General features: G+C 37.2%; 3 protein-coding genes across 4 annotated transcripts in view; all 3 read right to left on the reverse strand.

The window, feature by feature from the left end:
* LOC105559075 overlaps positions 1-10,409 on the reverse strand; it is a 16,598-nt gene extending 6,189 nt beyond the window's left edge. Inside the window, exons 1-10 of the mRNA XM_012007120.1 lie at positions 10,052-10,409; positions 6,857-6,879; positions 6,512-6,585; positions 4,969-5,332; positions 3,738-4,192; positions 3,359-3,642; positions 2,272-2,456; positions 1,893-2,015; positions 1,655-1,717; positions 1,429-1,554 (exon numbers count right to left, since the gene is read on the reverse strand). Coding sequence (XP_011862510.1) covers positions 1,429-1,554; positions 1,655-1,717; positions 1,893-2,015; positions 2,272-2,456; positions 3,359-3,642; positions 3,738-4,192; positions 4,969-5,332; positions 6,512-6,585; positions 6,857-6,879; positions 10,052-10,074 — 1,720 coding nt within the window. The 5' untranslated portion in view covers positions 10,075-10,409. The remainder of the gene's footprint in view (positions 1-1,428; positions 1,555-1,654; positions 1,718-1,892; positions 2,016-2,271; positions 2,457-3,358; positions 3,643-3,737; positions 4,193-4,968; positions 5,333-6,511; positions 6,586-6,856; positions 6,880-10,051) is intronic.
* Positions 10,410-10,627: 218 nt separating this feature from the next.
* LOC105559091 (eukaryotic translation initiation factor 5B-like) lies at positions 10,628-15,193 on the reverse strand. Its single transcript, XM_012007151.1, has 4 exons — positions 15,179-15,193; positions 14,220-14,717; positions 13,296-14,112; positions 10,628-12,444 (listed from the first exon to the last, which is right to left on the reverse strand). The coding sequence occupies exons 1-4, from the start codon at positions 15,191-15,193 to the stop codon at positions 11,339-11,341; spliced, it is 2,436 nt and encodes an 811-aa protein (XP_011862541.1). The 3' UTR covers positions 10,628-11,338.
* Positions 15,194-16,804: 1,611 nt separating this feature from the next.
* On the reverse strand, positions 16,805-24,604 carry LOC105559076 (glutamate receptor ionotropic, kainate 1). 2 transcript variants are annotated; one of them, XM_012007122.1, is made up of 17 exons: positions 24,548-24,604; positions 23,832-24,209; positions 23,218-23,370; positions 22,816-23,019; positions 22,121-22,287; positions 21,610-21,801; positions 21,220-21,390; positions 20,880-21,077; positions 20,294-20,515; positions 19,669-19,768; positions 19,251-19,428; positions 18,884-19,067; positions 18,620-18,741; positions 18,395-18,542; positions 18,135-18,304; positions 17,650-17,771; positions 16,805-17,564 (listed from the first exon to the last, which is right to left on the reverse strand). In XM_012007122.1, exons 2-17 carry the CDS (start codon positions 23,908-23,910, stop codon positions 17,293-17,295), a joined length of 2,682 nt encoding a protein of 893 aa, XP_011862512.1. In that variant the 5' UTR covers positions 23,911-24,209; positions 24,548-24,604; the 3' UTR covers positions 16,805-17,292. The 2 variants fall into 2 exon arrangements, with proteins under 2 accessions (XP_011862512.1, XP_011862511.1); XM_012007121.1 differs by lacking the exon at positions 24,548-24,604 and having other exon boundaries at positions 23,832-24,367.
* Positions 24,605-25,057: the final 453 nt, after the last annotated feature.

A 25,057-nucleotide genomic window follows, 5' to 3' on the forward strand; every position in this document is an offset into this window, starting at 1 on the left:
AGAACTCTGCGGAGGCTACCGGGAACTCTTAACAGAACTGCCGGAGCTGTTCAAAAATTTTTTCAAAGATTTTAGGTGTCAGTTTGTGTCTTATAAGATCCGAAAAAATTTTTTAACAGTTCCGGCAGTTCTGTTGAGAGTTCCCGGTAGCCCCGCAGAGTTCTATCGAAAATCCTAATGGCAAAATTCCATTACATTAATACTTTTATAGTTACGCCTATTTCTGGGGTACTGTTTCTTGATTCTTCAACTTCGTTTTTTTTTACGTTCTCGTGCAGAACTATTGTTAAAATGTATCAAGAACTCTAGAACTATGTGAAATCTATCCAGAACTCCATTAAAAAATTAGTTTTTACGAAAATGGGGGGCTGCGTGAAGTTAGCCCCCCATTTTAAAAAATTCTTAATCAAGAACTCTGGAACTATTGTAAATCTATAGGGAACTCGTAAAAAAAGTTACATTTTTAAATAATGGGGGGGGCTAACTTCACAGGGGTCGTTAACACACAACTGCAGTTACAATTGACGGCTAATGCGAGTCTGAGGCACAGCTTTAATATGTGCGATAAATCAAATTTTACAAATAATCATATCACGATTTTCAAAACCAACCTTTACTGATGAATATGTTGCATAAAATATAATAAAATTATGGTATAGATATTACATTGAACATAATTTTTTACGTCTTATTTTTCTTACTCTTTCTCTCTCTCTCTCTCTCTCTCTCTCTCTCTCTCTATCTCTCTCACTCTGTCTAGTCGTAAAGAACCAGTACTATAAAAATTTATTAAATTCTTTTGCTAAAATTATGCACACGCTTATAGACTCTTCCCAAGAAAGTTTTCAAAAATCTATTGCGGTACACTTAAAAGATTTTTGAGGTATTAATCTGTGTAACACTTGGCTTGGTCTTTCTACTGTGTGTGCGTGTGTGCGTGTGTGCGTGTGTGTGTGTGCGTGCGTTGTATATGCGTGCGTGCGTGCGTACGTGCGTGCGTGCGTGCGTGTGTGAATATGTGTATATGTATATATAAACATATATCAGTAGCCAAGAAAATTTTATTACTCCTGTGAACACAGGATTAGGAAATTTGAGCAATGTGACGTATGTTATGTCAATAAAGTAGTAATTAGAATATAAAGCACTTATTAATGTACACAGATAAATAAGCTTTTACAATTAATTTATAACAACAAAGAATGTGTATGTCATATCAAGACAAATCATTAATTCGTCTATGTTAAATATGACGTAAGGCAGATTATGAATTAAAGTAAATAACTTTTCGAAAATTGGAACTTTGGGCATCTTATACGTGAAAAAAAAGGAAAAGTACAAAAGAATCTATTTAAAGGGTATTTTCAAAAATATTTGATAAGTAAGATACCTTTGTGAAAGGTAAATGTTTTAATCTAGCATATTTACCATTGTTTTCTGTTGATGTCATCGCTTGTAATATCCTGAAGGATCGAGAAGGAATTGCACTACCCGTGTATTTCTTCGGTTCCGGTACTTGTTGTTCACTAGGCGGCAGATTTGCCTGTGTCTCCTCTGTATAAGAATTATCACAAGTCAAATTTATTATATTTCAAATATTTTAGTTGAACCGAAGAAGCAGAAGTTCTTTCTTTTTACAGTTACTTGTACCTACCGAACGACTTAGAATTTCTATTTTGCCGCTTATTTTGTACATTTTGTTGTACATTATGTGGCGCTGTAACGTACAAAATAAAAATGCCCTTATTGTTTCCATTTCCCGTTTCATATGTTTGATTGGTTACAAGAAACAAGAGATTACGGTGTATTTTTATATTCTTGATGAAATATAGCATTAATGAAAGTGAAACTTTTTAATAAAAATACCTAATATACATATAGAACAATCTTACCAGCGCAAACTGGGGTATCATTCGACTCTGTCATATTTTGTAAAAAACGAAAAGCTCGCGAAGGTATTGCCGCACCACGATATCTCGGATCTTTCTCTTGATGGAGATAAGTCTCCTGATCGACTGTAAAATACAATATAAAAACAATATAATGTTTTTGGCAGCTTAGAGTTTTCAAGTAATAACTTAATTTGAAAAATTAATTAAATTATCCTTAAAAAAAACTCTTATTAAACATATTTATATTATACTTATATTGCACGAACATATTTGACAAATATATTTTCATGTACATTATGAGTATAAAATTGTAACAAAAAACGCATAAATAATATTATAATTCATAGTAGATACACATAAGCATCAAATATTATCTTACCTTGTTCTTTAAATTTGTTCATGAGTATCTTTTCGTCTTCACTTAATTCCATTTTACGTATTTGTTCTGGACCAACATCGTTGAATTCATCCGTGTCCGTAATCTTTTGAAGGACGCGAAACGATCGCGATTGAACCGGGCCAGGCTCGTGTTGCTGAATAAGATCGGGACTCCGCTGTTGCACACTGTTCCAAAAATTTTACTTATAAGTAGCAATAAAAAGAAAACCATGCAAACGTTACACACAAGTGACAAATTCGTTAAAAGTTTTTCGGAATGTAGCTTATTAAAAATTATTTTTTAGATAAATATAAATTTTATCCGAACGCACTCATTTTCAAACAATTTTAATCTTATTTGTATATTACCAAATTGATTTACAGATTACTAAGATATAAATGGTAATTGTCGCTTATTAAATGAAAATTTTTTTACTTAATTTACGAATACATATTTATTTAAATTTAGCTTTAAATTTAGCTTAAATTAGGGATGTTACGTTTCGCTTTAAGTATAAAAATAGAGTTTCTTTTGAGCAGGAAATATAATAAACATAGTTTATTAAAATTTTTTTAATTTATGGCACGATACTTAATAAAATAGATTTAATATACATAGAGGAAAGTCCCCTATTATTAGACGGGCTTCTAATATGAGGCAGCGGAGTTTATGCTAAATTAATTGGCATCACTTGTTGGTTCCGCCATGAATTTATTGCCCTTGGAGTGAATTCTGTTTAGTGGAAAATTGATTGTTAGATCGTGTAATCGTTGCGAAAAAAGATTTGCGATTGAATTTGGACGTTGAAAACCTACTATCTCATAATAGAGGACTTTCCTCTATATCTTAAGTTCACCTGATATAGCCATGAGAGTACATTAAAATTTATTCTTCTTAAATAAATTAGTATGACTCGTACGTGTTAATAACAAATTTCAAAGAATTTTAAAGGACTCAGAGCCGTGCCAGGGTGGTAGTGTCTAAATATTCTATTCTAAGTTTATTGCGAAAAAATATCACCTCGGCCAGGGTTATTCTTCTTAATCTTTACGTGCGTGCAAATGCGCCTATTCAATCTTTAACTTACACTCTTGCTGGTTTCCCGATCTTAATATTATTTTCCGTATTTGGTGGCATCGTTCTCTTCTCGCTACCTTCAACTACAAGGGGGATGATATAAGTTGTTCCACCTGATTGTTCTGGCCGCGACGGGGATGTGACATGAGCTTGGGTCTGCTTTTGATTCTGCGCTTGATTCTGTTGCGGGGTCATTTGACCCCATCGTTGCTGATGATGCAGAGTTGGAGGCTGTTTAAACTGATGATGACCAGATTCACGCTTCACGTCAAATACCGACGGTCTATCTTCCATCTGAGAATATCGTGACGTTAAAAAAATAATGCACGAAAGTAGAGATATTTTAGGAAGTAGGGACACATCCGTACAAATAACTTTAACAAACTTACTCGGATGGGTACAACGTGATGTGATTGCGAATTAATTTGTTGTGGCGTCACAGGATCAGCATTCCGCCTCTGCTGCTGCGGCTGTTGAGATAATTGTTGCGGTCTCGTTTGCTGGTACTGCGGGACCGAATATTGCTTTTGCTCTTGTTTTGGTTTCGCCTGTGGAGATTGCGGAGACGATTGCTGAACCTGAACGTAAACCGGTGAGAGTGCGTCTTCCAACGGCTCGTTGCCAGCTGTTTTATTGGTATTCGTGCGTTTAGCCCATTCGGGCAATTCTTCTTGGGGCTTGGTTTTATTTTGCATCCAAGGCGTAGGAGCCTTAGCTAAGGTAATTTGGGTAGGGCTGGTTGGACTTTCAGGAGTGCTCGACTGATTCGACGTGACTGTGATCGGCACTACTTTCGTATCCACTTTCATAATATTCCTCGTTGGCTCTGCTTGCTTGTCTACAGCTGTAGGTGAATCGTTTAAATTTCCATTGTAATTTTATTAAATATTTATAGAGTAACATGGTATAATACTTAAATATTCTGTGTACTCTAGCAATCAAATGTAGTCTTGATAAATAAATTTTGGTTGACCTTAACTGGCAGGTGTTTGATAAATGCACAAAATACATAGCAGCGTGTTTCGACCATGGATTTTGGTTCTTTTCGAGCAATTTCTAAAATCTACAATCAAAAGTCGAGATTAGAAACCTCGTGCGATATAAAGAATACATTGATAAATCATTACAATATGTAATACACAATAATAAAAACAAAGTGAAAGAAACAAGATAAAAGTTAATGGATACAATAAAAAATATGGTTTGTCACAGCGGATAATATAAAATAATCCTTTAACTTTTTTTATTATTGTATATTACGTGTTGTAATGATTTATTAATATATTTTTTATATCGTACGAGGTTTCTAATCTCGAGTTTTGATTGTACATTTTAGAAATTGCTTGAAAAGGACCATGGTCGAAACGTTGCTATGTATTTTTTGAATTTATTAAACACGTGCCAGTTAAGGTCGACCAAAATTTACTTAGTGTTGTTTATTACTGGCAACCTAAAGAGATTTCGAGGTTTCAAATGTAGTCTGTGTAAAATGAGTACACATCGATTTTAGCACATTAATTGGCATTAATAAATTCGATTATTAAATAGTTATGAGACGCTCTGTGTGTCATACAATCATTCGAGAGAGAAAAGAGAGAAAAGACATAACTGAATAATTACCGTTCGACAATGTTCTATTGACTGAAGGTGAGTGTGACATCCTGTTAGGAGGCTGAGGCGGCACGTTAGAAGGAAAAACAGGTACCGCGACCTGAGGTATCAAGAGATTCGCTGGGGGAGAAACCGCGGGCGATAGCTTTGGCTCGATGGCAGATTTTGGTGGCCCTTCTATCCCCTCGTCATTAGCATTTTTCGCCACTCTTCTCGCCATTCGCGGACTACGGATCTGCGAGAGATCTAATTTGCCACCCATACCCGGGGTATAAGTGAAGGGTTTCTTGTCCTTCGTCAGCATGGCATTTTGAATGGCTGCCGGCGGCTCGTAATCGTTGCTAACCACCTGCGGCCTCCTTGCTGTTGCATTCTATATTCCGCGAATAAAAAAAATCACCAGATAAGATATTATTAGCTAATAATTAGACGACGTAACTAAATTTTTACGGTTGTCAAATATAAAGAACATTGTATCAGCAACTTATTTAAAATTATGCATTGACAAAATAGCCTGGAATTTCAGCTGTAGCAGACTTTTCAACTTTTATTTGTAACTTCATTCGTAAGAATTTCCCGAATAACTTGGTAGCGACTCATCTATGCAATGACGTAGTCACATCGTCAGTCGCTTTTCCTAATGGCGTCGCAACGCGACTGCATCGTTCGATTCTTGTAAAATTTAAAATATTTCTCAGAAATTGATATTTGTAATATTTCAATTTTATTATTTTCTGAATTTGTTAATTTTGTTACCAGAGTCAAATATAAAAATTTCAAATAATTGAATTATAGCTGGGGGAAATCTTATAAGTCGCTAGAAGTAATTACAAACTTCAGAAAATTACTTGACCATGTCTGGCAAATTTTTATGTTTAAACTCACAACGTTTCCATTATGGTTTGTCAGTCATGTTCTACCGTTCGTGAAAGTAAGATCTGTTCTTTTGATTATACGGAATTATTGACACAATTATCACTTGAAAAGGACCACAAACCATGATCGAAACGTTGTGAGTTTAAACATAAAAATTTGCCAGACATGGTTAAGTAATTTTCTGAAGTTTACAATTGAATTATGTTTCGTAGATTGCGATTTTGAACGGTTTAATTTATAAATGGTTTTTATAGCTTTTCCACAATGTAACAAACTTAGTATTTAATTATGAAGATCTATTATTTTTTATCTTTATAGCAAAGTTTTGCAACAATTATATATAACAACTAAAACTTCTTTTAGTATACTTTATTTTTAATAAAATTAAATTCTGCCAACACACATACTGTGCTTTAATCTTAAATTTCTCAAAATATAATGCTTTAATCTTAAGTGCTCAAAATATGATGCTTTAAACTTAATACAGTGCTTTAATCTTAAATTTCTCAAAATATAACAATAGAATATTTTGTTGGGGAATTGCATTCAATATTAGAAATTTTGATTAACCAATTCTTCCTTGCATACATGAAAAAATATTTTTGTAGAATTATATTTAATAAGTGAGCAGTCCAACGCTATTATTGGTCTTTGTTATATCTCTACTTCATCTTACCTCGGCAGTATTTAGCTTCATAGCTGGTAAATGACCAGACACGGGAGGTGGGGGAGGTGGAGGTGGAGGCGGCCCTGAAATCATGCTACAGATTATGGACAGAACGATGTTACATATAAAGGAGCGATGCAATTGATTGGTTAACGTTTGTTCTAGTATAATTATTAGTAAAACGTAATTTAACTAATGCTTAATGCGTCAGTATTTAATTTTATCATTTGCTGCCATTGTATTTGCTACGTGAAAACGATTATCTATCATTTGTGGGTATAGCACCTTTACTTCTGACATCAAGAATTTATATTAATTTCGTTCTGTCGTGAAAAGAAATATGTGTGTACACACCTGCGACCATGACGTTCGGATTCCTGCAAATAAAAATCAAATAATTTATTAATCTTAATAAAGCAGTTATGTAATACGTTTCTTAGCTAAGCATATAACAGAGGTCGCTTTAGCAATTACAATACTTGTGAATAAACAGAGATACCAATTGTATCGTAAAACAGTCTCCTCACCAAATCAATATCTTTGTTATACCGAAAACTAACTGTCTGAATTATTTCATATAATCTTAATATATTTTTTCACAAAGTAAACGTATTAATTTACACTGTTATACAGTGCGTAATATTTTTTTTTCGTATCGGCTAACACAAACTGCAATTTTATTATAATTTAAACATATTAGTCGACATTCAGGCCAAGACTTCCTGTATACAATGCACAGAGCACTGTAATACATTTCGATAAAATAAGAATCGTTTTCTCGCAATACGTTGCTTTCTCGAAAACATATCGGGAAGGAATAATTAATCCACTCTTCGTTCACATGAGACACGCTATCTTATCACTGGAATGCAACTACTTCAAAGATGAGTCATCTTGTGTGTATTCAAGCGCACGTACGTACATTCACATTTCAAATGTCCGTGCAAACTTCGTATATGAATTCAAGACGATTTATACAAATCGTCGTAACTGCGATCGATATTAAGAGTTTGCGAAACTTCTTTAATTCCCATACAGCGCCAAAGCTTTCAGAAACATTTCAGAAACATTGCAACATTGCAATAATGTTTTCCGAAATGTCTCTGAAAGCTTTGGTGCTGCACGGGTTATCTCGTGATATCATCAATTTACATGATAATAGCGAGATTCGTCGGCGAATAAATATATACGATACTTCCGGTGGCACACACGTGTGAAACTGCAGCGAGAATTGAACTGACAAGACAAAAAAATATTTCATGGATCGCTCATGTTGCTTCTGCCGATCGGAAACTACTTACGTGCGATTCAACGAAAGCTGATTAAAATGTCTTTTAGGCTAATACGGTCAAATGTTTCTTTAAAAGGATTAAACAGCACTGACCGCTGCACCGTAGAATTGCAGTACGATTGGAAGGTATCTAACAGTTGTAAATGTAGGTCGTCGTACACCATCGACAATATTTCTGTCGATTAAAATATTACAAAGAATTTTCAACATTCTTATATAGCCATAAGGAGCAAATACTGCAAATTAAATATGGGTTATTCATTAAACTTAGACTTAAATTCGCAATTATATTTTATCGATTTATTTTTACACCATAAATGCAATGCGATTTCTGTGTAAAATCAAATCAAATACTTCTCGGAGCAATAAATCCTTGCAGAGGAGCACGTTAAAATAAACAATAATGATTGAAAATGTACTTAATTTAATGTGCACGCATTTATACGTTGCCTCGCGATAATAAAACGTGTGCATATATAGTTTTTTTTTATATGCAAATTTATCAATAAGATATGAAAGAGTCTAACATGAGATTATAAAATATTCTAAAATATTTAAGCGAATGGTATGTAGAATGCAATATGTTCGTAGCTTCGTACGACGTGTATGCGAATAATTCATTCACGAGTCACGCGAAACTCTTCTCAAGCAATGAACACGGGGAGCTGAAAATTTTAATAATAGAATTTTGGAATCGAGGCTATAATACCGTGTCGGAGCGCAGGCGTTTTTATCTTGGCACGACCATTACGGCACGTGACTCGTAATTTCAGCAGATTCGCTGATGCTTCGTTGAAAAAGGCAGTGCTTCTCGTGGAAAACGTTTGCCAACTTCTACGTTACTTTAGCAGAAATAAACCACTCGCGATATACTATTTTGCCTTTTTTTTCTCTTCATCGGTACCGCTGACTAATATCGTTGCTACAAATAAATGTTCGTCTCGAATTCTCTACCTTGTCCGCGCCAGTTTGTGGAATCTCAATAATTTGCTGCTCTCTAATACACGAGAAAAAAATTTATCGCGGATTGTCGCGCGTAAAGTATCTTCTTAAAAAGGCCGATTTGGCGTTTCTCTCATTCCTTCCCGCGGCACGTTGTCGCAAACTGCGCAAGGTACCATATTTCTGCCTGGAGCGCGAGTTTCTCGGAAAAGTTTCGGTCATGGCGAATCAAATCGGTCATGCCGATGGCGGCCACGCCGTAACGCTCGGAACCCAGCCAATGAGCCGCGGCAAGTAGAGGTGTATTTAGGTAGATACACGAGCGAGAGTAATTTTAGCACGGGCGGGCTTGCGCAGTGGAGCCTCACATATTAAAACACTTCCAATCATTTTATTTTTAGGATTTCTAACATCGCGCAAATGCGCGAGAAATGCGCGAACGTCTCACAATCGGCGTATCGAGCGAAGTGGGGAGGGGGGGGGGACTTTCTTCAAAATTGAAAACGAAAACTCGCGCCTCGAGAGCCCACGTTAGCCGGGAATTAAAATGCCGTCGCTGGCGATCCGAGGAATGTAATTATCGTGAACGTCCACTGCCCGATCTGAACGATTTTCTTTATCCGAACGAGAGGTATCTACCGAAATCTGCGCGCGAGGCGTTTTCCTGGCCGCGGGCGCAAAAATGCGCCGACTCGCGAAAAAGCTGCGTTTCAAAGCGAATCTTTTCGCCGTGCGGGCATCGCTCGTTTCTCGACGGTGAAATATGCGTGTCCACCTTGGGACACGTCGCGGCAAGGCCGATTTGGCCTTGCGACGCGCTCGATCCAATACCAGACGACCGAAAAACGAGTTCCATCTCTCCTGCTTCCACGAGGTCTGCCTCTCCTTCAGTTTCGCGCGCGCATGTGTGTCGACGAAATATAAACATTATATAAAATAATTTTACACCCTTGGCGAAACTGACGTCACGTCCGAGCATTTCGATCGCGATTCTCCCTGTGCGTTTCAACATCAAACTGAGGACAATTCATTTCGATGCTAAATTAAGCAACTCGAGCTTAATTAATAACCGGCTAACAATAAGTTTCGCTCGTACTCGTCCAGCGGTTTTCGCTCCCGACTTGTTTTTTTTTCATTTTTTTTTGACGTAGAGAGCATTGTCTCTCCTTCTTCTTTTCTAACATACACTTGAAGCAAAGTCTGCCCGCGGTTGCACTTTTATTTCTAACAATTTGAAGAGTAAAAGGGGACCGCTCGAGAAGCCGGCGCGGGCCCCAAGGAAGATTCGCGATTCGGAATAAATGATAAAATCTTACCCGACAAGTGTCGAAGAGTTCATATCCAGGATAATTTCGTAATTCACTGACTGTCGATTTCGCACGCTGGCTTATGTCGCTACTCACTAGTCGAGAGAGAGAGAGAGAGAAAGAGAAAGAGAGTGAGAGAGAGAGAGAGGGAGAGTGAAACCGGTTCTCTATACTACTTTTGGGATTCCAAAAGTTGGAGGAGAAGGCGGATATTAAAAGGGATACGAGCAGCAACGATGCCGACACTAGCGCGCGCCCGCAGCTACTACGGACCGTTGCGTCGATTCGCTCGGCGCTACGGACCTCGTCGTGACTTTACAGACTGGCACGCGAGAGAGCTGACGATGTGTGACTCCACGGTCTTACATCTTTACCGATTTGATCGCCGCATTGCGTTGCTCTCGCCGCTGGTCCACCGCGCGCCCGACCGTCTTTCGCCGCTCGCCGGCCGTCCGGCAGCCTCGCCAAAATAGCTCGCGTCTATTTTCGGATCCCGATATATAGTATATCGCGCGAGACAACGTATTTCCTATTATCCGCGATACCGCCGGTCGACGTGTTGCCGAACAATCCCCAATCCGTTTGTCGTCGAACGGAAAAGATCGTCGCACTGTGCACGCAATATTTGAAATGTGTACACCATAGAGGGTGGTAAAACTCCCTGGGGAAAGGCAGTCCAGTCTGGAATTGCCGATTCATTTTCACCGCGAGTCGCTTCATTTTTTTTTCTTCACGGGGCTCTCGCACACGCGACAGATACTCCCGATGTATCGCGCGAATAAAAATATTATATAATTAGAAAAACTGGCCGTTACCTTGAATATTTTTGTGCGAGCGAGACGTGGGGGATGGAGAGGTATATGTACGAAAAATTGAAAACTTTAGACACACACAGAATTTTTACAATTTAAATATTTCGCAAGCATCGCCAGGTCTGTTTCTTACGGGGCTGCCGCTTGCGACAGGCACCGTTAGGCGTTTCAGTTAGAAATAATTACGGTAGCCGCGATATTAAGTTGACGATGCAATGTCTCAGCAAGCTGTAATTGTGTAAACTGAATGGTCACATTGCATCTCAGAATGGGATTCGTTTAATTACAAATATCAAGTCACGTGTATTCGAATAAATTCTAAACGCTATAAACTAGACAACGGAGGTACAGTACACGCTAATATTGTCAATTACAATGGAAACGCTCGAGTGGAGGCGTCTCGCGCGGAGAAATTTGCAATTTGTAGGTAAAGGGCGACCGGATATATACGTAAGGATAAGAAGAAGCGATAAAGGTGCCGACTTTAGCGTCGATTGTGGCTGGAAGCTACGATCTCGTCAAACGCCGCCTCGTGCTCCGAAGTGGAGAACATGTACGCCGGAAGTGTCAGTCTGAGGACCTTGTCGTATTTAGCTCTTGTTTCCGACGTGTAATCATACGGCTCGGCCCCCTTCGTTTCCTCCGCCGTTTGCGACGCCTCGTCAGGGTACTCGTTGTCCGGCTTCTCCAGTCTAACGTAAGTGTTTCTACTGGCGGACGCGCTGGGCTCTAAGGACTCCGCCGCCTTCGTTTTCCTCGAGCCCGTGGGCTTGTTGGAGTCGCGGGCACCTCGCGGCGCGGCCTCAACCTGAAATTCCTTCGTCTCGTGAAACGCGAGCTGATCCTTGTCGGGCTCGTGTCCGGTGACAAACGCGCATTCCTCTTTCTGAAAGCCCTCGTCGTCGACGCACTGGTAGCAGGTCATTCTGTCGCGCATAATCTTCTTACATTTCGATCGATCCTCCTTCCGGAAGTTCTGCATAAACTCCTCGATCTCGGCCTTCTTCTTCGCGGTGTCCAAGTACCCGGCGTCCACGCCCTTCTTCTCTTCCGCGTTATCCTCGGACTTCGCCTCGTCCGTCGTTGAAGCTTCGTAAGTCGGTCCCGAAACGTATTCGCCGTAAGACTTCTTCGGGCTCTCAGAACTATCCGACGAGTGCTCGTCCTCGCGCGACGTTTGCTCGGGTTTATCAGCGTTCTCCGGGTTGCCGAACGAGCTGGATTTGCTATAAGAATAGAGCTTATCGCTGGGCTGATACGTGTACGAACATTGTTCGAAGTCGTTGCCCGTTTCCGGATCCTTGCACACCTTGCACGTCATTGAATCCTTCTGAACCGTTTTGCAATTATCCGCGCTGATGTTTTCGGAGTAATGCTCCGAAACTGGTTTCGAGGAAGGTGTCTTCTGGCTCTCGTAAGATTCGTGGTCGTTGTTACGCGATGGAAACCGGTAATCACTCGATTCCTCGGGATTGGAATAATCGCTACTGTAGTCGGGTGAACCGTGAGGGATGCCGTCGGAATCGTCTGGGGTTTGTTGAGCCTCTTCTTTGTCGGATTTCCCTGGATAAGTAGAGGGTTCCAATTTATCTGTAAAATCAGTGCATATGTAGATACACAACGAAGCATGTTTGGTAAATTCTCTGAAATGCCATTGCAATAGAAAATTTCTGTGATTTATAAATCGAATAATTTATGCTGTACGCTGATAAAAAAATCTTAATAAAAAAAATATCACTTTACTCAAGAAAATTATTCGTTAGGTGGCTCCTAACAGCTTATTAACTTAAATTATAAAAATATTAAACAAATTAAAACATGCATTGCTTTAATTTAAGTATGTATTAAATATCAAAGAATAGATAATTTTAATTTTTAAAAAATTATTTTAATTCTATAAAATGTTTACTAAGATGTGTAATTTTCACAGCAAAGAAAATTGGATTTCTTATTTAACAAAGACAATTATTTCATTTAATAAATAGTATTCTATATCTCATGAAATCTTTATTTGAGTGTAGAAAATATAATGATTTAAATTAATTTTACTTAATATAATACATATATTTACTTGAAATTTGACATTTTTATTTAAATAGAATAATAGAATAAATATTTATTTCAGCAAAAAAAATATATTTTAAGTAAATCTATTTACTTGGTTTAAAAAATTTTTTTGTGTACCTGTACGTATCGCATAGCTTGGATCTTTTAAAGAATACTTCGGAGTGGAAGCATCATTTACTGTGCTCTCCTCAAAATCAAACCACTTCAATAACATATAGAATTGAATGAAAATAATATAGAAAAATAATTATTATTTGATTTTTGTAATTTTTTAACGCGTATATACAATGTTGACTTCAAAAACGCTCAGTCGCATCACAATTTTGAAACATTTGAGACCGCGCCTTTTTATTTTTAAGAAAATAAGCACTTACCTAGATAATCGTGCGCAGAATCGGAACTTTGTGGATAATCAAAATTCGTCGGTTTTTCCAATTTTTGAGTTTTGTTCAAATTGCTAGTGGAATCCGCGGTCTCGCCCGGATATCCGAAGGTTTTCGATTTACTGTATTTATATAATTTATCGCTGGGTTGATAATTGTAGGTGCACTTCTCGTATGTACCGCCCGTTTTCGAGTCTTTGCACACCGTGCAGGTCTTGGAGTCCTTTTGTACCTGTTTGCAGTCCGCCGAAGGAGCATCCTGCACCTCATCCCGCACCTCATCCCGTTTGTTCACTGTCGAAGCCTTCTCGGGGTAATCCGTGCTGGGGTAAAAATATTCACGAGACTGTACGGTACTCGGGCTACGATCTTTTTGCTCATCGGACCCCTCGTCGTCGGAGACTTCGGAATGAGGGGTTTCGGAACTTTCGTCGCTTTCGTCGTCTCTCTGTGGTTTTCCGAACGAACTAGATTTGAGATAAGAGTAAGCTTTCTCGTGCGGCTTCTTCACGTACGAGCACTGCTCGTACTTGCCGTTGGTCTTAGCGTCCTTGCACACCATGCACACCATGGAATCTTTCACGACCTTATCGCATTTTTCTCCCTTGTTTTCGTACGCGGCTGGCACGTCACGAGTGGCATCAGTGAAATATTCATCCGTGAACCGATAAGGACTCCGTAGTCTCCCGTAATCATCTTTGCTTCTTTCGAAACTAGACCTACGACGGCATGTAATAGTAATGTTAATGATAGTAGAAACAAATTGTCCCTTCATATTTAAAGGTTCAAATATGAAGTTGCACCAAATCTTTATTAAATTGTAGAGTGTGACGTTTTTGTGTATGTTGAAAAAATACTTTAATGTCATTACCTTCGATATCTGAAGGCAGGAGGCGCGGATAAATAACGTTTCACCCTCGTATTAGCGGATGTGCTCTCTTCCGGGTGGCTACTGTATAGACAACGTTCGTATGTGGATTTAGTTTTCGGATCCTTGCAATTGTAACAAGTCGTAACGCCTTTCCTTTTGTCGTCCTTCTCACCCGCTGATGTCACCTTAATCTCTTGACAGTGCGCGATTCCCAAATCAGGAGTCAGCTCCTTGTATCTTGTGGAATCCTTATTGGCGAACGCATAAAACGGGATCTTTTTCAAGTTTTTCTCTTCGGTGGGTTCTTTCTTAGCGGTGATCGAGGAAGGTTCGGATGGGCCTCCGGGGCGAACTGCAGGTCGATCTTTGGTCAATCCGTGAAAATTGTAATGAGGCTGAATCTCCGAAGGGGCATTCTCGTAAACCTCATATTGCTTATACCAAGGATGCGATGTACTGTCTGAGCTCAAACTCTTGGAACGCTCATACTCGTAATTTGCACTTACGTGACAAGTAATTAGAGCTGATAACGTTAGATATATCTGCGGGTGCATAAGAGAATATTTATTCTATTCAAATAACAATAGCGAAATAAAAATATTAATTTTGTTTAGTATAACAATATTGCATTCGATTAGACTTGCAATTTTGAATCTTTTCCTTTTAGAAAACTCATCTATATTTTTTTCATGCAATCATACGACATTTTTGTGGAAATTCGTTCTCCCTTTCTTTTCACCAGCCATTTTATACATGAAAGTATCAAAGTCACCGAGCGATTAAATATTATCGAAAAATATTTATTTTTCAACGAGCATTCTCTAATATTTTAAAAATAATGAGATGAATTGTCGTAAAGAAAGGAAACATAATTGCATCTAAGAAAAAGGCATACAATTGCGTGCACCAGAGACAATGTTAGTGTATAAACTGATTAATACAATTAATCAAAATTAAAAAATATCGAATCTATATTCCGTCTAAACATTTCTCTTTCACTAACCTTGCAACAAGCCATTTTCGAAGACCACCAACCGGAACCCGCGAGTGGATTTGTATTTTCGATTCCGATAGGATAACCACGATCTACATCACTTTCTCATCAAGTGATCGCGTCTTCGTGTGAAAGCCTTTATATTGACTTGTGGTAAATAACAGATATTCCCTACCGAGCATAAGCCTTTATTCTTTTGTTAGAAAAATTCATCAACCGTGACGCGCTCCAATCGAAGTGATCGAAACAATCGGCCGATTACCTAAACTACTTTTGCTTTTATTTACGTAACTCGGCGTGAGCGTTTACGACGAAAACCAGTGAAAATAATAAGATTATAGGACATGTACAATTACATCGATAGAGAAAGAAAGATAGAGCAATGACTTTTACTAATAATAAATCCCACAATTCGCAACCGTTTGCTTTAAGACATTTACAGTGTATGATTAACTTTTATAATTTTTCATATATATCGTAATATAAGAAAGTTACAGTCTCGCTTTGTATAAATTCATCAATACAAACTAGCGATTATTATTAATGAATTATTCACTTAAGAATGAATAATCAAATATCGTAGTATAAGAAAATCACAATCTTGTTTTGTATAAATTCATCAACATGAATTAGCGAATATTATTAATGGATTATTCACTTAAAAAATAAAAAGGCAGATTTATTATTTGTCAGCAACATCAAACCATAAATGTATTAGACTCAAATGACACTTCTTGATGCTTTAAGCAAAATAGTAAAAAAAAATAAAAGCACTTTCAAATTGTTAATTAAATGAACATCGTTTTTGCCTACATTTAGACTCAAGAAGCAAAGCTATATACAATGTGAAAGTATTCGAAGATCAATGACCGCGCGTATCATTGTAAATATTTCCGTCCCAACGCAAGAGTTTGTCAAAATATATAGTATACCATCTAAGATGTTATACAAGCTTGCTTCCTCGCAACAAATCTGTTGAAGATAAAATTTTTATTTTTATTTTAATACTTGTTGAGGTCTTAGGTGCGATGGGATACCGCTGTCGCATTTCTTGATGAAAGAATAAAAAGAATGAGCATCCTAATTTAAATAGAACTATAGGTTTCCTTTATATTTCACTCTATTGCCTTTTTTATTCTACGTGTAAAAGTATTAAGATAATTATCAGCCAAAACAGCCTCCGAGAGAAACTATTGTATTTTAGAAGATATTTCGTTTTCTGGTCTGATACACTTTGACAAAATATAAAATTATTCTAAATAATTATTTTAATACTTTGTACGTAGAAATATAAAAACAATTGGTAAACGTAAAATAAACGTAGAACTATATTTATAAATTAAAACGTAAATAAGGCGTCAGCCAAGTCGACACAGAGCATCAGTGACATCACACATATAATTATAATTTCGCACTCAACAATGTAAATGTAATACTAGTTATATTACATTGATATTGTTGAGTACGAAATTACAACACAGGTACCTATAATGTCACCGATGCTCCTGTGTCGACTGGTAGAGGACAATGAGATGTAAAAAATTATTTTCTTGTTACCTTTAATAGTCTCAAAGAAAAAGAGTTAAGTAGGACATCCTGCATATTCATTTATTAATATCTTTTTAATAATATAAACATTTTAAAAAGAAGTGTATCGTATGTTTCGTTTTAATAAATGTATGTTATATTTAAAAACTAAAAACATAGCTAAATCCAATCATATAATCAGTAACGATTAATTAATATTGAACTATTTTAATATAACAAAGCGTAGAATTTATTTATCGGTGTAAGTAGAACACATTTCCCAAAAAGTTTGTATAAGTATAGTTTTGAGAATTTTATATCATACAGTTTTCAACAAATTTAATCAATTACTTAAATTCAATTTTCTGCACAATATTGTATTAATCAATAATGATTTTATAATGAAACAGTATCCAAGTACGACAACTGTTGACAAATACACTAACCATAATGCGAAAACTCTACTTATTGGCCATCGTGATAAATTCTAAATATTAAAAGTGATCGTAAAGGAGAAAACTCTGAAAAACACATAAGGATTAACCAGAGATGATTTGCGAGTCCGTAATATGATTGATCGTCGTTGAAACTTTGGTTTACTCCTTGGAGAAATGCCGTGGATAAACGGAAATGTGTGAAACACGCTGTGTCTGACTAAGTTGTTTGCCAAAAACTGCGTCAGTGGGCGCGGGCTGCATTCGAAGTTTCGATGCGATTTTCTGCAAGATGACCTTGTCGCTTTCAGTATCTTTAATCCCTTTCTGACTCCCTTGCTGAGAACCACCGCGTTTGCGATAATAAAGAACTTCACCGGCTAAAGTGATCATCGCCAATGCCAGTCCGAACAAAGTCGCAATAAATACACCTCCTATATAAAAATACTAATTAGACACAAAATGTGACAAACATAAATATAATATCTAATTTGTAATGTATAAGAAATGGCAACGAACCCAAGCTCTCTAACGTAATTCCCTCGTTTTCATCGGAGTTCGGACATTGGGCTTTCAACGTCTGATTCCAATACTTGGCTGCCAATATCTCAAAGTATCTGTCTTTCTGTAAATCGAGTATCCTGAAAGTAACATTATCTATGTCGGATGTTTGTTGCAAAAGATGATAATCACGAGAGAACAATATTACACTTATGCTAATCTGAACTGCTTAATCCATTCCTTCCAAATGCAATCGCTAATAACTACATATATCTATGTATATGAAAAACTTTTGACTGTCATAGACTGTTGCTATATATATATCGTATTTGTTGTTGTGGATCAGTTAACTATATTTACAATTGCATAGAACTTGTGAATTAAAAATAATAAACGGCAATAAGCTGCATATCCAAGTACAACAGTGACAGTATGTATTCAATTGGAAATGAATGAATTAAACGCAACAGAGAGATAAAAATGGAAGAAAATCGATCAAAGACTTTCTGCTTATTTCTTCCTGCAAATGACTGCCTTGCTGCACGGCAATAGCGTACGGTTGCTCGGCAAATACGTCGCCCACTTCCGTTAAATTGCAATTCTTCGTTACTTCGTATTTTATCTCCGACGAATCATGAATGAATGCAAACTCAGCATTTTCGCTTTCTATCACCTGAAAAGTATCGGACGCATTCCAACCAGATATTTAGTGTCGCGCCCCACAATTTCTCACGATTCTTCGTCTTCTTTTTCATCCTCGTACCTTCTTAAAACCATCCTCGGTGTTTTTGACTGGTCCAACCTGAGTAATGGCTTGCAGAATGTGACCGTATTGTTCCTTTATCGGATAATCCCAGACGCGGTACTCTACTTGATCGCTGGTACTGTTTAGTGTGATTTCTTTCCATACTCTACAAGCAAATAGCATGCATAATGTAGTTTATCCTAACAACGTGTTTCATAAGAAGATAACGTTTGTTTTACACACGTATAAAGTTTATCCTCGGCGTTTTTCATGTTTATGAAATATTGATGAGAACTAGAGTTGGCCAGAACAGTATAGTTTATGCGCGATTGTCTAGCCAGTTGCTCCAACGATTGCACAGGTGACTATTTAGTGAAATATACGCAAATATTAGTGCGGGAGAAATAATGTGCCTTATAAAAGATCATCTTGACCAATAATTCTGTCCAGACAAGAGAAAAAAATCTCCGACAAATATACATGATATATTAATAAGAGTATATACACCTGCATTCTTTCCACGGTAAGAAAAGCAGCTAAGTTGGCAGTAAAAGTGGCGAGCATTAGTACAACGAATAGCCAATAAGCTGCAACCAGTGTCCTGCTTGATAATGCTTTTGGAGCTTCGCCGCCTCCCTGCGGTGTAAAAGACGTCAATGCGAACCAAAAGCTCTCCTTTAACGTGAATTCTCTGAAAAGTAGTAATCTGCCTGTTAGACACAACAAGAAGGGGAAGAAGAAAGATAAAATCTTCAAACATATTAAAAGTCACACTGCTGACATATCAAACGCGATAAAGTACATTTAACATACCGAGTGGCTATTAGTCTGTAATATACTGTCTGATGAAACGTAAAAATTAAAATATACGTACCGACAAGGATAGGGATAAAGTCGTTTATTGTTCCTGGCGCTGTATGGTGAATATTTATCTAATATCCAAATCATGATACCGGTCAAAGTTAGAGCTCCCACGATGCTAAGCCAGACTTCAAGTCGCAGTACCGTCATAAACTTGAATAGGGACGTTTTACGGACTGGCTTTCTCATTACTTGAAAATAAAAGCTAACATAAATTATCCGTTCCATATTCAGTTGTCTATGTGCAGCTAGAGGTAAAACCTGTCTCAAACACAACTTGTACTATAAAGTTAAAAAGGAAAAAAAAACACAGGATAAGAATTGAAATGTGCTACTGAAAGAGCATAAACGTTCGTTGGAAAAATTACTATTTTATCGCAAGTAGTATTTATAACACGTATTATATAAAAAAAGATCTAAATTTTGCATACCGATTAGTATACCGGATTGTTCAAAATAGGGTGCGACAAAATCGATGACTTCTTCTCGCTCCGACGTCATTGTTAATGCCGCCACAGCAATATCAGTTTCCTATTAATAAATAAATGTATTTAATATATAACTAATACACTTGCTATAGTTACAGAATTATCGAGCGCCTTCAACTTTTAAACCTTTTTCGGATTTGCGCAAATTTATAATGAGGTTTACAAGTATTGATTTTCATAAAGAATGTAACACGTTTCGATAAATTTAAAAATAATAATGCTCATTTTTTTGTAATTTGTTTAATGCGCAATATAATTTTCACTTTTTTTTCCATAAAGGCAATACTGCACATTTTTAAGAAATTTGATATTAAAATTATAGAAAAGATTATTTTATTAAAATTATAAAGCAGCATAGTAAATTTAGGATATAGTAAATATCAGAACGTAGCCCGTAACATAATGAAACAAAATAAGAAAACATTTACTGCGTTCTATCAATTTGAATAAAACAAATATTGAAGCAATTAATAAGAAATAAGTAATTAAGAGTGATATGGAAAATATGTGAAAAAAACCTTGGTTTATGTTAAATGTGAACGAAAAATTATGGAAAGATTAAACATACTCCTTTAGCCAGATCACCTATCAGACCGTTCCATTCGCCATTAGATAATTTTCTGCCAAACTCTTCGTCTTCAGGGACTACAAGATCGTAGTCGAAGTGCATCTCCTCTGACAATTTTTGCACAAAATCTATACAGTAACCTTCCCATTTTCGCTTTCCTTCGTCGTCACGAATTTCTTGTCCCGTCAATGGATCCTTTTTAACTACAGTCCATGGAACCGCCTATTCCAAATTAATCAAAACAACATTAAATTAACTTCTATTACGCGCGTTTATTGTTATTGGCTAAAAACTAATAAAACGCCAACACGATTCTGGAAAATGTAAATACCTTCCGTATAAATAAAGTTAGAAATTAACTTGCATACGATTAAAAGAATAATTAATTTAATTTTGTTAATTAATTTTGAATCAAATAAAATCAACGCTAAAATCGTATATGTAATTATATACATTAAATTGTAACGTTACAAAATACTTCGAAAATAGTCATTTTGTAATAATTTATTGCCTAAATACATAAAATTTTTTTCTTCGTCTGATAAAACGCAACAAAACGAAGCTTTAAGCGAAATGTGGTTCTTACTGGTGCCGTTCCAATCCGGAAGAATCGCCTGGCTGGTTCTATTTTCCTCCCGTCTGCTTCTTTAATTTTTGTACGTCTCGTCCAAGTTGCGAGCACATCTACATAGCCCTGCCTAACCATTTGTAGCTCGATCTCTGCCTTGTAAGTGATCATCGCCTTCTCTGGCAAATATTCGAAAGTGTCGTTACTGTCCAATCTCTAGAACGTAGAAAAGTAGACTTATTTAAGCACATGCTTAATTACCCTCGTGTTGTACTCTAAACAAAAATTCTTTAATATGGCAAACGTAACATAATTTACACAGACTTTATTCTCCCAATAGACTTTGCTTTGTACTTACTGTCATTAAAATCTTGTTGAACGTTTCCGCAGTAACGTTCGAAACTGAAGTGGTATTAATGGGTTTATCACACTGACCTGTCTTTGGAGCTACACTTACGCCCGCTCTCTGAACATCGCTCATCAAGCTTACGATCAAGCCGATCAAACGTTTGAAATATTGTGGGAATATCTAACGTAACATAACATAACTTTTTAACCGGTCCTTCTTTATAGACGATAAACGCATTCATTGGCAAAGAATATTCTTCTTAATAAAAGAAGATATAAAGGAACTTATTTCAACACTTGCCAACGGTATCAGTCGACGGCTTTCATATTTGCTATATAGCAGCTCATGTAGGGCAACATTTGCGGATTGATGCCGTATTTCTATTTTATTAACACTGACCTTAAAATTTTGGGGGCAGTTGCAGGACACGTCACCCATTAAACGGCAACAGATGTCAGGCTTCATATTAAGTATGGTGAATGTAACATTTAACTGAAGATCGCCGGTAATATATCGAAATTCGTGATAATTATTGTCTGTAAATACTAAATTCCAAATACCCTCTCTTTTAACGAGTCCTCCACCAATAGCCTGGAAGGTTGTTTCTACTTTACACCTGGTTACACTTATCGTTAGACATAATGTATCTTAAAGATACACTGAAAAAAAATTTCTGGTTGAATATGGACGAATCAGATAATTCCTTTAGGATTTACCAGAATTCCTTTAGGATTTACCAGAATTTCTGTAGGATTACAGGAATTCTGGTAAATCCTAAAGGAATTATCTGATTCGTCCATATTCAACCAGAAATTTTTTTCAGTGTACGAAATGACGAATTATCTCGTACGTATTAAAACGTTAAAAATAAATCGTTTTATGCCGAAACCGACGCAAACACGTCGCTCACCGTTTTAAATAGTTCTTCCATTTTTACCGTACTAGCATAAGTGACATAATAAGATGGTGACGGTCGCATACTCCGTATTTTCGTCACAGTCCTCTCTGTCAATTCGTCGATGACCACCAATCTAATTATCGAATTTCCGATAAGATAATAAAGGCTCTGATTTAGTTCTAAAAGCATTATTACATCTGATGTAGTCACATTTCAAAAATTAAACCGTGCTACATTTCTATTTCATTTCATCAATAGTAACGTAACAACAAATAACTTTTAGATCTACAGTGTACAGTAGTTCTACGTCGTGTTAGAATGACGAATTTTAGGCGTCTAAAACTATTCCATTATTAATTTCTCTGTTATTCTCTAATTGGTGTACGACTGCGTGCAAGTAAAATAAGGATCAAGTTCTTACGGAAAATTGCAACGTGATAAAGCGCTTTCGAAGTCAAGATTGTAAAAAACCCTACGAAAAAGGATTCTCCCCTTCCTCTTAGTTCGTGCCGGTCGAGAATGTTATTAAATAATCGCGTGCGTACGTAACTTAACGTTATTCGATTCTTTCGGCAGAGAGCTTAGGCCGCGCAATTTAAAGGAGACAACAGATGTGCGATGTAACGTACAATAAAACAAGTGCGATTATTCGCGTGTAATATCAGCGCCAGCGTAAGTAATGACGAGTCGTTGCTGTCCTTACGCACCTCTTTCATCTTCAAAGATCAAACCAACGTCCGTTGCGTTTTTCATAATCAAAAGATCATCAATCGCCTGAACGTATGGGCATATACTGCAGTCGCCACGTTTATATATTATTCCTCTGTCATCCGCGAGATTTCGCAATTTGTCCCAACCGGTCCACGTCATATCTAGTATAATACTTATTCCTTTATATAGAACGGCGCAAACTGTCGGGAAAAATGGAGAGGAGCACTTTTGAGTTGTACAGCCCACCTTATTACGAAAGATTACTTTCTAATAATGAAGAGTATTAAGAAATGGTTTGTCCTTTATACGCATGGCGCGCGAGAGGCAACAACATCTTGAAAGTGAAAAGTAAAAGTCGGGCAACAATATTTTCTAACTTGCACGGTACACAACAATACCTTTCTCGAAACTTGCGTTGACATTCTCGCGATTCACCGTGGCAGTAGAAACGTGAACGGTGATCATGTCGTTAGCGAAAATTCGTTCTGCCTCTGGAACCGCGTCGTTTAATATACCCAAAATAGACGAATCGGATTCCTCTATCACGACCACTTGGAAACAGGAAGGAAATGTCGGCTCAGCTCAATCTTATCAGGGAATTACTGTTGTCGCGTTTTATTCATCTACTAATGTTCATAGACTACACCGTTTTAAAATTACTATTTCGTACGAAACGGATGTAGCTTCTACAGCTAAAGCTGAACGCCTATTAGTTATAACGTTAGAAGTAAAAATCATAGAAATCTACTGTGAAAGAGAGATCTTATCAAATCTAATATTGACAGTTTAAGCGCGGTTTCGCCGACGTCGTTTAACTTTGAGCTTAGCTTAATTCGTTCTACGTTTCTTTCCAACTGCTACTCTAGAAAGAGTACAAACGCGAATTAAACCAAGACTAAAGTTAAGCGACGTTTGGTGAAACCGGACCTAAATTGTCAGTAACAGTCGAGAAGTCAAAAGGAGAAAAGACATCGCACCCCGTACGTGGGCGGGCGTATAACTTCGTACTTACCCAATTCCATTGACGTTTGACAAAGCACAAATGGCAAGAAGAAAACGAGGGTCAATATGGACGACGTTCTCGTTGACATAGCGAAATTGATTAAGGCCGCACGAACGAACGAGGGGTACTTTCGCCTCGTTTCGGGCAGCAGGTACCAGAACAGTATGATATGAACGGCATGGCGCAATGAAGCGACGATGGTCACGCCTGCGCCGATGCCAGTGGCACGACGGTTCGCTTATGAATATTATATATATATCGGTACCCATCGAATCTCTCATGAATCCCTTTTTCCTGCCCAGCACGACCATCGGCCGTCGGACCATCGATTTATCGTGCGGTACGTAAAGTCGCGTGTACAATTCTACCAGGACGCAGCCAGGACCGCTGCGAAATCAGAAAACGAAAACAACAGATTTATTCATGCACGTCCCTTAGGGATCGCCGCGCTACCTTGGATAAATAATTTCACTTCCTTACAATCGAGAACGTTTTATTACATATCTACACTGAAAAAAATTTCTGGTTGAATATGGACGAATTAGATAATTCCTTTAGGATTTACCAGAATTCCTTTAGGATTTACCAGAATTTCTGTAGGATTACAGGAATTCTGGTAAATCCTAAAGGAATTATCTGATTCGTCCATATTCAACCAGAATTTTTTTTCAGTGTATTGTTATCTAGCAGTGCGTCTTGCGTTATCACGAAAATGATAGTATTACCCAAATTATATTAATCCGAGGCAATCGAGCATAATTAGTGTCTTCGTTTATTGCATAATCAGTATCAGTATTAACGCGGCAGCAATTAAAAGGGCAGCGAGGATGGCGACCGAGATATCAACCGGAGCGTTATCATCCATAAGCATTACATTTGATTTTGTTGAAGGTAGTTTTCGAAAATATTGTATTCATTAAAAATCAAATATTGCTGCAATTGATTGATCTGAAACGATAGACAAAATCAAGACAATATAGTGCACGGTATAAACATGAAAGTAAAAGAAAATTAACTTTGTTATTATATTTATTCAATACACGTGTCTTCCATTTCTACATTTATCAACGCCCATGATTTAAATGTTAAAAACTAACACGTTCCTAAAATCGTTTCATCGTTTCTACTAGGAAAAAAATAATTAAAGGCAATCGTTAAATTGCGTCGCTAGAGCCGTCGGAATCGCATTCGCATGTGCTACCAACGCAAACGCATTCGAATTATCGTCACGACTG

Source organism: Vollenhovia emeryi, unplaced genomic scaffold (genome assembly GCF_000949405.1).
Source record: "Vollenhovia emeryi isolate VEMERY1.0 unplaced genomic scaffold, V.emery_V1.0 DF939291.1, whole genome shotgun sequence".
Taxonomy (NCBI): Eukaryota; Metazoa; Arthropoda; class Insecta; order Hymenoptera; family Formicidae; genus Vollenhovia; species Vollenhovia emeryi.

Bases quoted from the DNA above. Each gene is read 5' to 3' on its own strand.
- LOC105559091 (XM_012007151.1), bottom strand. The intron at 14,113-14,219 runs GTGAAACGTTAT...AATTTAATAAAG, and splicing joins GCACATCCGCTAATACGAGG to ATTTGGTGCAACTTCATATT. The intron at 12,445-13,295 runs GTAAGTGCTTAT...CTGATTTTACAG, and splicing joins TTCTGCGCACGATTATCTAG to ATAAATTGGAACCCTCTACT.
- LOC105559076 (XM_012007122.1), bottom strand. From the start codon at position 23,910: ATGTCAACGAGAACGTCGTCCATATTGACCCTCGTTTTCTTCTTGCCA. The intron at 21,391-21,609 runs GTCAGTGTTAAT...ATGTTACGTTAG, and splicing joins ACTGCCCCCAAAATTTTAAG to ATATTCCCACAATATTTCAA. The intron at 19,429-19,668 runs GTATGCAAAATT...TTTATTTTCAAG, and splicing joins ACAATCCGGTATACTAATCG to TAATGAGAAAGCCAGTCCGT.